The sequence below is a fragment of the Spodoptera frugiperda genome, chromosome 3, assembly GCF_023101765.2.
Source record: "Spodoptera frugiperda isolate SF20-4 chromosome 3, AGI-APGP_CSIRO_Sfru_2.0, whole genome shotgun sequence".
Lineage (NCBI taxonomy): Eukaryota > Metazoa > Arthropoda > Insecta > Lepidoptera > Noctuidae > Spodoptera > Spodoptera frugiperda.
In genome coordinates, this window is record NC_064214.1 from 6,805,536 (window position 1) to 6,818,046 (window position 12,511).

The 12,511-nt window shown below is 44.3% G+C and overlaps 1 protein-coding gene across 1 annotated transcript; it reads right to left on the reverse strand.

The window, feature by feature from the left end:
* Positions 1–122: 122 nt before the first annotated feature.
* On the reverse strand, positions 123–7,119 carry LOC118274095 (uncharacterized; the record flags this gene model as incomplete). Its single annotated transcript, XM_050707561.1, has 14 exons — positions 123–404; positions 623–720; positions 1,716–1,811; positions 1,902–2,004; positions 3,301–3,427; positions 3,496–3,605; positions 4,440–4,640; positions 4,723–4,828; positions 5,085–5,200; positions 5,289–5,436; positions 5,518–5,638; positions 5,785–5,881; positions 6,262–6,553; positions 6,870–7,119. Coding segments are annotated over 14 exons (2,070 nt in total), but the record flags the coding sequence as incomplete, so codon positions are not given.
* Between the last annotated feature and the right edge of the window lie 5,392 nt (positions 7,120–12,511).

Here is a 12,511-nt window from a genome sequence, read left to right on the forward strand (position 1 = left end):
TTTGACCTGCTAAAACCTACATAGCTTGCGTTAGACGTTTAGTGCTGTGTGGAGTGCCTACTTTTATTTGAGTGGAAGGAAACAAGGCCAAGGTAAAACAGGTGCAAGGAATAACAGAGAGGTACAAACATTTTCTTAACGTTTAATGACTAAGATGAACAAGTAACAAGGTAACAACAGGGCGGCGCCGCGCGGCGAGCTAGCCTAGCAGCTCCGTCTCCTGCGGCAGCACCGGCACCGTGGGCTGCTGCAGCACGCCGCACGTGTTGGTGGGCGCGCGCATGAGCACGTACCCCGCCTCGCCCCAATTCTCCGACCACGAGTTCTTCAAGATGAAGTAGGTCTCCTCTCGGTGCACTGTCCAACCCACTGCTAGCACGGCGTGGTTAAATTTTCCTTTTCGACTGGAAACACAAACGCATAGTCAGCGCCACGTCACGCAGTTTATGCTCGCAACCAAACATCTGTACACGGTTAATTTCCGAGACCATTACTTTAAATGTAAGCAAGTAAAAAAAATATTTTAACTTAATCATTTTCCTTTAGATAATATTAGTAACCAATGTGATTAAGACTATTGTTAAATAATAATTAATTAAAAAGTACAATCAAGCATATTTACCATCGGCCATCATAGTAATAGCCACGCTTGTAGCTGGTGAAGGACAATGTCTCGCCATCGATAATGACCACCGTGGGCCCGTACTTCGAGATCGCCATCTGCCACAAACGAACGTATTAATAATAATATATCAATAAATCTTGCTCTGCCTAAATGTATTAATAATAATATATCAATAAATCTTGCTCTGCCTAAATGACTGCCTCGTTGGTCGAGTGGTCGCAAGTGTGACTGCCGAACAAGGGGTCTCGGGTTCGATTCCGGGTCGGGCAAAGTATTACTTGGATTTTTTCGAATTTTCAAAAATTTCTCGGTTGTAGCACGGAGTCTGGAATTGTGTCCAGTATATGGCTATAGGCTCACCCCCTATTACATGGGACTTATAACACAAATTATGTGTAGGGCGGCCGTAGTGGAGAGGGAAGAGGTTGTCACGATCAATGAACGGGAGCTGATTTATGTCACCAATTAGCAGGACCTCCTTGGCTAAAGTTATTCGGGCGGCCATCACCACGGCTCCAAAGTGGTTCATAAGAGCCTCGTCTACCATTAGTCGAGTGCAGCTCTCTCGCCCCTTCAAGCCGTTTACTAAGATGGACACCATTGTTCGAACCCTAGATTTGACTAGTACAACTTTTAACATGTCGTGCGCAAAGCACACGCGGCAAGTGAGGACCCGCAAACCCAAGATGCTCAATACTGAGCCCAACGTGACCCGGAGACTTTCCTCTTGACATTGATTGTAGGATTTGTTTGATGTCTTTGGCAACGATTCTAGTTCGCAGTGCACTTTTGGGCTCAACATTGATCACCATCCGCGAGGGACCTAACGGTGACCTCATTTAAAATTTAGATTTAACAACTTCCGCTATCTCCTGAACATCACACCTTCGATGCACACAGGCAGGCCAGGTGTGTGGTTGATATTATTGGTGTTTTTCCAAAATGCACGAAATTTGATGTCAAGATATCCGTTTGTCTTGTCTATCTTGGCACCATTATAAGCGAGATTTAAAAATTCTCTTCTTAAATTAAGGCGCGCGATATCTAGTCATACAGACTCGCACGTGTTCGGTATGTATCCCGGTCTTACCTTCAGCGCCACAATATTGTTAATGGTGACGTTGACGTGGGTACTGATGTGTGTGCGTTGGACGGGCCTCACACTGTTAGCGCGGCACAGCTGCTCCTGCACACACACAAACACATTAGCGGTACCGACCACCACGGCTGAAGCGATAGACAACGCATGTTCTCTTGATTTTGAAAAACTTCATACTTTGCCTTCATATTTGTAATCTGTGAGTGCAGGTATTCCTTCTGCCTTCATATATTCGTAGGCGGCAGTCGGCCACGTGCCAGAGCATCCGTTGCCACCATACCTGCGACACGGGAGCGACGATGTTAACGAGTATTCGATTAATGTCAAGACGGAGGGTCAGGTCACGAACAACGTTTCAAAATTAGCAGGGAACTGTTCCCTGCAACACGTTTCCCGTTAATTAGTACCACTCGTGTCACCTAGGCGTCACTACGTGCATTTTACATGCATGCTACGAAATAAATACAAATACGTTGTACAAATGGTAACATATTCCATACAATTATGGCGACATTATAAAGGACGTTTAAAGGGTAGTAAACAGATCACTTATCTATGGAGGAGTTATTAAAAATTACAATTATGTTGTATTTGTTTTTGTCCTAACCAATTGCCGCCGTATTTTATTAATGTTGCCAATTTTTTTTTCAATCTTCCTACTCATCATCGCTTTCTTGTGAGGAAAACCTAAAATAATAATTTTATTATTTATTGCGAGTACATTTTCACTTACCTACTCTTTAATGTACTTAAACATTTATTCTAACCAACTTAAGTAAAGGAGAAGGTTCGTTTCCATTTTCTACAGTTAGTTTGAAACGATTAAGTCGATTTAGTAATATTTTTTGGTGGAAACCATGTTTAATTGGTTTTATAGAAATAATGTTAACAATGTGAATATTGAAATATTGTAATCAAGCAAAAACAACCAGTATTTTGCCGAATCAACACGTAGTTTGTAATGTTCACGGTCTTAGATATATTTTTTTTTTTAAGTGGGAGAGCCATGGTCCTGCGCCAATGGGCCGGCTCGACCGGAGTGATACCACGGCCTCGCAGAAAACTGACGTAAACGCTTGCGTTGTGTGAGTGAGGTTACCGGAGGCCGAATTCCCCCCTTCCCAAACTTCCCAATCCCCGATTCCCGAACAACAACCCTTAAATTCCTAACCCCCAAAAAGCCGACAACGCACTTGTAACGCCTCTGGTGTATCAAGAGTCCATGGGCGGCGGCGATTGCCTACCATTAGGTGATACGTCAGCTAGTTTACCGATGTTTCATAAAAAAAATCATCTTCGATCCATAATAAGGCGTATAATCAATGATTGGTTTACAATTTGGTAATTTTGGCGATATATCGTGTGTGCGAGTGTCAAGCGAATTTGCAAGTGAATGAGGCGCGCCGCGCGGATGAATTCTATTTTATTGACAACGCAGTTATAGGTGATCGAAATTGGCCTGAATCGCTTCGAAGGAAGGATGGTACGGCCGTGCCGCTTTTTAATCGACTTGGCGTAATACACAGATAGTCAAAGATACCAAGACGAGCCAGGGCCAGCTCGATACAGTACTCACGGCTTGGCGCAGTCCACGAGGACTTGTTCGCTGAGCGGCACGAGCCGATTAGTGACACGGAACAGCGCGCCTTCCAAGGCACCCACCGTCGCGTGGGCCCAGCAGGACATACACGTTGTTCCCTGAACTGCAAGAGACAGGCGACTGAGTGCATGCGCTGTAACGGGGAGGCGGGGGGGGACAGCTTGTACTCACTGCGCACGTGGGTAACGGCGCCGAGCTCGCGCCAGTCGAATGTGCGGCTCAGGCGTCCCCGATTCGCGTTGATCTCGGAGGGCGAGTGCGGGAAAGGCTTGCACGGCGAGCTGAAAATCGATTTTCGATAGTTATTAAATTTAAACTTTTACTCATTTTCAATTTTTTTGTTTATTGTGAAAGGCTGCTAACGACTTGTCGGCAGTCATGAATATATGTCATTAATAAAAGTTTCTTTGCGAGACCGAATAAAAAACGAAGAGATCCGCGAAAGAACACAAGTCGCCGACATTGAAGCTGGCAGCGGGCACACAGCGCGGAGAACCCACGGCCGCTGAGGTAGAAACGTTGTATGTGGCGTATACTCCAATACGCCACATACAATGTGGACTCACCTGATTAAGGTCACAGGGAGCCGCTGGATGCAGGTGGCTTCCTCCCAACCTATCTGGAAGTCATTAGGGGAACCCTATTCAACAGAGAATTCAATGGTTTAAAAGATAGAGTCCCAGTAATTTAACGCAGTTTCCCTTTCCGTGGACCAAAAACTATCATACTTATTTTCCCAGATCCAAACTTTTACATGAGTTGCTGTTTTATTCACCATCGCACTATTTCGCAGTTTGTGACTATTTTCTGTTAAAAAAACAGTTCCAACGAGGAGATCATTCTCGAAACCAATGCCTATTCCAAGCGTTAATTTAAAGTTAATTAGTACTTTACGGAAGGGATCGAAATGTTTGAGAAAACCTGGATGAAGTGCTAGAGTTAGAGGGAAAATTAATCATAAGTTTTAAATAAAGTTGTCTGGATGTTTCATTATCACCTGACTCTGCGCTCGTATTTTCATGACTGCTGAAGTCATTAGTTAGAACCCTTTCACAATAAAAAATGTAAAAATGAGAAAAACGTTTTAATGTCTAGGAAGATCGATAGAAGCCTACTCTGTGCTGAAGTTGGGCTCCACGCCCAAGAGGACGCGGCGCTCTTCTGTCAACCGGTCCGATAGAAAGTTGAGTTCCAATTCGAAGGAGGCCCCCTGTCGGTTGGCGGACGCTACAAATCGGGAGTTCTGTATAAAAATGTTCTTGCGTGTTGCTAGCTCCCTGTCATCGGCGTAGAGGCGGGTGTACGTCTCCATGTACCTGAAGGATGATGATACACCGGGTGAAACACTTATTCGTTTGTGAAGGTTACTCCTGCGTTGACGCACTCAGTGGCACTCACCGCTTGAAGTCGACGTCGTGGTGCTGCGCCCGGTGCAGCGACGTGAACTCTCGCAGCGGCTCCACGGTCTCCATTTTTTCTGTCCATTCTCGGTAATCACATGCTTCTAAAGAGTACATAAATATTATCTATTAGTGCTCAGTGCGTGACATAACGTCTATATTCAAATAAAAAATAGTTTCAAATGTAAACTTACAAAATAGTAATTGAAAACACCACACTACACTTGGTAGCCATGGCGGTATTCAATAATGGAGACTAAGAATAAATAAACCTAAGTGAAAAGGTAGTCTCTCTTATTTTACTAAGATGATAGAAATGTTTTTATCTCAGGACAAAAAAAGTAAATAAAGCGCAAGTACCATGGCTAAGATGCAATATTGAAGGGTGGTGATGCTCTATCTCTACTTTATCGAACTGATGTATGTACCCGTCGCAATCAGGACCCAATAGCGAGCTGTCCACTCGCACGGAGTATCTGCAAACGGAGGAGGGAGTGGGTGAATTAGATGGCAGGCAGGATCGTCAGTGAGCGGAGAGCGACACACTGGGAGACGAGCACTGACCGCAGTGGTATGGTCGTGTACTGGTCGGCGGAGCGCTTCAGCAGCAGCTCGTGGCGGAAGGTGAGCTGCTCCCCCCGCGCGGCGCCCAGCTCCCCGCTGTGGCCCGACGCAGTGTGGCGCCACACCTCGTTGCCGTGCACGTCGCGGCCTGCAACATGCGCGCGTCACTCTCGAGCCCCACCCGCCCGCACCCCACCCGCACAGCTTCGTTCAGGACAGCATCACTCACCCGCGAAGGAGAAGACCTCCAGGTTAGGCAGCGCGGGCAGCTCCCGGTCCGCCTTCGAGGCCCGGCTCTGATGGTCTGTACAGCGACGAACGTTAGATTCCCCCGTTCGATCGAGGACGAGCTGTAAGATGTCACTCGCTGTATTTATGTCGAACATCCGTACAAAAAGCGAACATCATATTAGTGCGTTTGTACCTACTGTGTACATTAGAAAATTGAAGTTTATACATATAATAAAGCGGTGGAATGAAAATATGCAGTGCCCACCATGTGTCGGTACACGACGTCGCCGACAATCTGGCGGTACGAGGAGGCGGTGCCGCCGTGGTAGTCGATGCGCGCCGCTCCAGTCTCCGCGTCCCACCTGCGCCACACACACACATGCTCTGAATAAATCAATTGTGTCTGAACGTCGAATAGTGCGTACATACTGCCGCACTCAGGCTTAAAAAAACGGTTTTGTTCCGAAACCAAGTCCTAAACCTGGCTTAACTAGCCATTGCGTGGCTTAACTGGCTCTGAGTACGGCGGATATTAATATGTATACAAGAATGCTGCGCTATAATGGATCGTGCGATACATTAGTTGGCAGTTTGTCTCAATCTCAGTCCTCGAAATTTGAGAACTTAATGGCTCTTGCTCTGTTCATTGCTGTGTATCGAACTCCACAACCTTTGATTGGTAGTAACATTTGCGAGCAATACATTGATTGCTGATTGATTATAAACGGCGTGAAGTTGAGACCTGACTTCGTAGGGCTCGGTGTAGTCCGCGCGCGGCACGGTGAGGTTCGCGCGGATGTACAGCGAGCGCGGGAACCGCGGCTGCGGCGGGGGCGGCGTCGTCTCTGTCGTGTTAAGCGGCATGCAGCGCTTCTTGTACTGTCGCCTCCGCCATACCACGCCGTTTGGCGACCATTCTTCCACAGTGTTGTCATCGGTGCCGACGGGGCCCACTGGGTCAATCACGACGGGAGGTAGCTGAGGCTGTTCACCGAGTTGATCGAGGAACTTCTGTACTAAGACCCCTGGATCCTCTGTACGTGATGGACATATTATTTATGTTATTATTTATTTTAACTAAATGGATGGCTTATAGTAAACTTAAACAACTATATGTATGTACAATACTTGCCCACATATTGTATATCATCATCATATCAACCACAAACGACCACTGCTGAACATAGGCAATGACTTCCAGATAGGCCGGTTGGAAGCGAAAATAATATTATAATCGTTCCCATATTTTAGGTGTGAGTGACGTGACCATTAAATAAATGTGTGTAATAAAAATATTGGTCCTTTGTGATTTCTTTGTCGTTAGAAGGCATACAAAATTAGATGTCTCACCAACTGGTGGAAAGGAGGGCGGCGCGGAGTAATTGGAGTGCGGCGGCAATGTCGGGTTGGGCTGGCCGTACGGGGGAACAAAGGGGGGCGGCGGTGGTGGCTCGACGCCCGGCGGCCAGGTCGGGTTGGGCTGGCCGTACGGGGGAACAAAGGGTGACGGCGGTGGTGGCTCGACGCCCGGCGGCCAGGTCGGGTTGACCGGGGGTACGGATATTTTGGTGGAAAGTAGTCCAGCGGTGGTGACGTTCCGTCAGGAGCCACGACGCCCGGCGGCTGTCGCGTATGGGGCGGGCCGTACGGTAGCGATGGTGACGGCGGTGGTGACGGCGGTTGTGACGACGGTTGTGACGGCGGTGGTGACGGCGGTTGTGACGACGGTGGTGACGACGGTAATTGCGCTCCGTCAGGAGGCACGACGCCCGGCGGCCGTGGCGGATGGGGCGGGTCGTACGGTGGCGGTGGTGGCGCTCCGTCAGGAGCCACGACGCGCGGCGGCTGTGGCGGATGGGGCGGGCGGTACGGTGGCGGTTGTGACGACTGTGGTGACGACGGTGATTGCGCTCCGTCAGGAGCCGCGACGCCCGGCGGCCGTGGACACGCCGGCGGAGCTTCGCACTCTGTAACAGGCAGCAGCGTGACCCGTGCGTGTTGGCGACTGCGTACGCGTGTGTGCGTGCGTGTAGTACTCACGTGCGGGAACCTGCACCATCAGCACGGACAACGAGCCGCGGCCGCAGCTGTCTCCTTCTGCAGTCAGATGTCAATACGTTGATACGAGAAAACAAATATGGATCTTTACTTTTAATGGTGTCATAAATCATCCGGGTCAATATACTTACTTATTCTGGAATAAAGTATGTATACTAGTTGTGCTTACATAATAATAATGTTAGCAAAAAAGACATGGTCATGTATGTACTCACGCAGCGGAACAGAGAAGACTTTCGGGTCCAGGGCCCCACCGCCACCGGCGCCTCGCGAGAACTCTGCACACATACAATATTGTCTGACTCACACATACCACATACAAAACTCATGTACCTACACATGTCGTAAAATGCAATGATACGAGTATAACCAGGTAACCAGGTGATGGAGGACTGCACTGGGAATAGTGAAGAAAAAGATATCAACTTTTGAAAATGTTACAGAGGATTTGAATAAAAAAATCTTTGTCAATTTTGACTAAACAATGATGTCTTCTTTTCTTATTTTTTTTCTCTTAAAAAATGTATATTATATTTATAATATAATATAAAGTTATATTATATAATATATAATATAAAAATAAATATAATATAACTTATATTAGGTATATATAATATAAATTACAGATTTCGTTGAGATCGTAATGAGCGGGTCCAGTACTGACCTGCTAGCCGTTTGCGCCAGCCTTCGGCGGTGAGGTCGGTGATCGCCGTAGTGGGCGCGCGCCGCAGCCGCGCCTCCAACGCGGCGCCGCCGTCTCGTCTGGCGCAGGCGCCTGCACAGACAACACAGTACACGTACACTTCATCATGCCACTGTCTAATTTATAACATGAACACGTGTTCAGAAACATGCATTATTTACTGCTTTCAAAAAAGGAGGAGGAATTATGTTCGGATGTTTCTTTTTTTTTATTTGTTCACCGATTACTTCGTCAATTATGAACCGGTTTTAATTTTCTTTTTTGTTTGAAAGATTATACCCCCGAGGCTGTTCCATTTTCACCAAGTCAAGTCAGGAGGTTATAGAATCCGAGGGAAACCAAAGGGAACTTTCGAAAATTGTAGGGGCGAGTAAAGCGTTTATTGTGTTGTTGAATAAAGATGTTAAAACTTAAAAAATTGATAAGGGTTTGAAGTGTATCTGATGATGGAGTCAACAGACAGTCAATGGAACTCCTCAACGGTTAACAGAAACTACCTTGTGTTTGGGCTTGATTAATTTGTGTTGATGAGAACTTTCGGTATGTAACACCGTTTTTGCGTCGACCCGGGATTCGAACCCAATACCTATGTAGCCGCCGGCGAACGAGTCTAACGTACCAACATCGTCGCGCGCGTCAGAAAGTGCGCGTGATTCCAGTCGCCAGTAGCACCGCGACAATGGCTGCATCATGCATCATGTGTCACGGAATGCTGCTCATGAACATGAGGCCAGCTCGCCAGTTACACTAGATCTGATTACTTTTTGACAGTGCGAGCTATATGGTCTCGTCTTGGCAACATTTAACATGAAATGTTTTTGTGGGATTTCATTTCTTTTTGTAGGTTTTAATTAAGTTTCATTGTTTCAGATTTTACTTTTTTAGCCCCCTCAACTCAACATGATCCCGTAATAAACAGAATTCTTCAACGTGCTGTTATTTGTGAGATACATTTGGGTTTCGGATTTTTTTCGTACACACTGCAGCATTTTTTAAACGACGCTATCAAAAGATTTACCTCTCCGCCGCCGCATTCAGACCTCTACCGTCATAATTTGCGGAAGTCTGAAACAACTTTCTTTAAGGGGTTGGGGGGTAAAAGTTCCAAGTTTTAGGATTTTTTGTTGTTTGGGTACTAATACTAGCTTACATACCATATTTCAGTTTTCTAGGACTTCAGGAAGTACCTTAAGAACTTTGTTGATCATCAGTGAGTGAGTGAGTGAGTGAGTGACGAAATCGGGGTGTTTTAGATATAAATAAAATCTAAAGTATAAGAGCTATGCAATTGAAACTTTAAAGGTTTATTAAGTCTACCACTGACATCACATCCCGAAAATTTTGTTTATCTGGTATAACCCAAACTCAAGTTATGATGGTTCAAAAATACGACGAGCTTCGAGAAAAGGTAGGTAGTGCCCTTGCGCTTCGCTTGGCTCGTCTTGGCGGGGGCACTCCCGTGCCCTCAGATATATGTTTCTGACTTATCATTTGAATATATTATGAAATCAACAACAGAAATCCCAACAACAATTTTCTTATCATTAATATGCTTTTTATAAAAACACAAGGTTCCAATTTACTTTTGTTGAATCCTAGATTATACAATGTTTCGTCAACTCTCTGATACCAGGCCAGTGCCGACTGTTTTAAACCATACACAGCCTTTTTGAATCATAACACTTTGCTGGAATCTTTAATAAGAAACCATTCAAGCAAATGCATATAAATAGTTTCTACATATGCATATATTTCATTATATTATATCTTTTATGCTTATGAAAGAACCGATCCATTCTAAAATAATGGCGAAACCTATTCCTTTTTTAAATTGAGACGTTTCCACTATTTATGTCACATAATTCGTCATGTTCGCATTGTTTTCTAACCATATAGATATAAGATGACGAAGTAAACTTATCCTTCTTAAAAATTCTGGATCGTCGATCTTTCGTAGTGTTAGTTTCCTTTATGTGCACAAATAAATATTAGTCAATCGTCAAAATCAGCTTCGCTCGTGCTTTTGTATCAGCCGCAGCTGCTGCTGCATTGATTCCTTCTTGTTTCATTTTATCCGCGCCTTCCAAGACTAATAAGTTTTCTACAGCGAACGCCCAATCCTAAAAATTGTCGCGCTCTTTCAGCTTCGGCACATTTGCAAGATAACTGGAATTAATTTTCTTGCTTGCACGACACTTTAATTATCACTATTTGAGTAATTTATGAATATTGCCCATAGCCCATTAGACGACAAACTAAACTTTAATTTTTAATTTGATCTTTCCAACACTGGGACTAGGGGCATTCTACGCGGGCTCAGGCACCGCTCATCTCACGCATGGCCAGCCGTCTCAACAGGATTGACCTCCGGTCTTGGAGGAGTGAGGTGGCGACAAGTGACAGATGATACAAGTCGCACATTCACTATCATAGACGATCGACGAGCAAAAATCAACAGGTGACGTCATAAATCCTACATCGCACATTTGAAGTTGACAAGCGTATACACATGGATAGAAAATTCCAACGAACAACAAAGGGCAGAGAGCCTGCAAGGTATGATCACCTCGAGTGGTCGGAGGATCCTTCCTTTATTAGAGAACTTAAACAACTGTTTCCCAAAGAATTTTCTTTTCGTTGTTGTTGGGATGTGATTCTTTCGTCAAATCTTTAGACAGTCTTTTGAAGTATTCAACAGAACAGCAGCTGCGTAATATTTGATCGCCCCAAACTGCCTGGGAGGAGCTGAAATTGAGAAAAAAATAACACTACTGTTCTTTTTACTTTTAACACTGGTCTCCAAAACGTAAAATAACACGACCGGGACATGTCTGATGCAGCAATTGTTTCTCTGGCTGTATGACATGTGGCGCCATCTTGTGGAAACCACATGCCCTCCAAATCCATTTCGTCAAATCGAGGTACGAAAAGACTGGTTATCATTTTACGATACCGAACACCATGATTGACTGTTTGCGCTTGACCTGCCTCATTTTTAATCGTGTAGCGCTCCATTTTTACTAACCTCGTACCTTGTACTAATAAGGAAAAATAACACGTGTTCAAATGTCAAACAATGATACTTCGAATGCCGCCAAATTTAAATCTTGCGTTCTTATTGGGACACCCGTTATTTATTTCTAAATTAGATTACCTTAAGTATACTCAAATATTTTAGAAAAACGACAATCTTGCCTTAACTTTATCCATCGCAGTATGGCTGGATGGCTACTAGCTCATTAATGAGACGTGGTGGTCTCGTCGTTCACTGACAGACCATTACTTACGTAATACTTCAAGTACATCAGTAGTTGTTACACATACGTATTCTCAAATTTAACTTTAATGTTGCTAGAAAAAATAAATAGACAAAAAACTGACTTGTTTATGGCTACTGGGACCTTAATGGGATTATATACCTTATGTTGCCTTATCTATACTTATAATAAATCTGTAGAGAGGTCAATTCTGTACATGAAATATATTTCCAAAATAACTATCAGCGGGTGATTAGTGATCGATACTGACGCCAAAACATGCAATCAGATTTTTTTTTGTCTGTCTGTCTGTCTGTCTGTCTGTATGTAAGTTATAGAAACAAAAACCACTCGACAGATTTCAACGAAACTTAGTACAATTGTTCTTCATACTCCTGGGCAGGTTATAGTATACTTTTCATCACGCTACGATCAATAGGAGCAGAGCAGTAAAGGGAAATGTAGGGAAAACAGGAGAACTTACTCAATTTTTTAAGATTCCGTCGCGTGTGCAGCCTTAATGGTTAAAGTTACACAGAAATCATGTATGACGGAAATGTTCTCCTTAAATTTATTTAAAAAATATTCAACGACAGCAAATGTCTATATTTTATGGTTGACTCACAATAACACGTATAACTCTCGATAGCTTAGCAGTTCGGAGCTTTCTGATTATATTTGTCTACTCTTACGTTTATAACACTCTCATTCATCCCTAATTAAGAAATGTTAACATTATTACCTATTTAATAAAAAAAGAATCATAGAAATCGGTACAGAAACACCAAAGATATACATGAATTACGCTAATAACCCATCGTGCGTGGATACTGAATCTAGGGGTCGTAATACCGGATCATTTAAGCAAAACTGGTATTTTCGGTATTGGCTCTAGACCAATACCGGTAATCCGGGATTAAGCGAAAGTTAGCAAATTTAGTATAAGTAATAACGTTCGTTTGCGGCGGAATAGT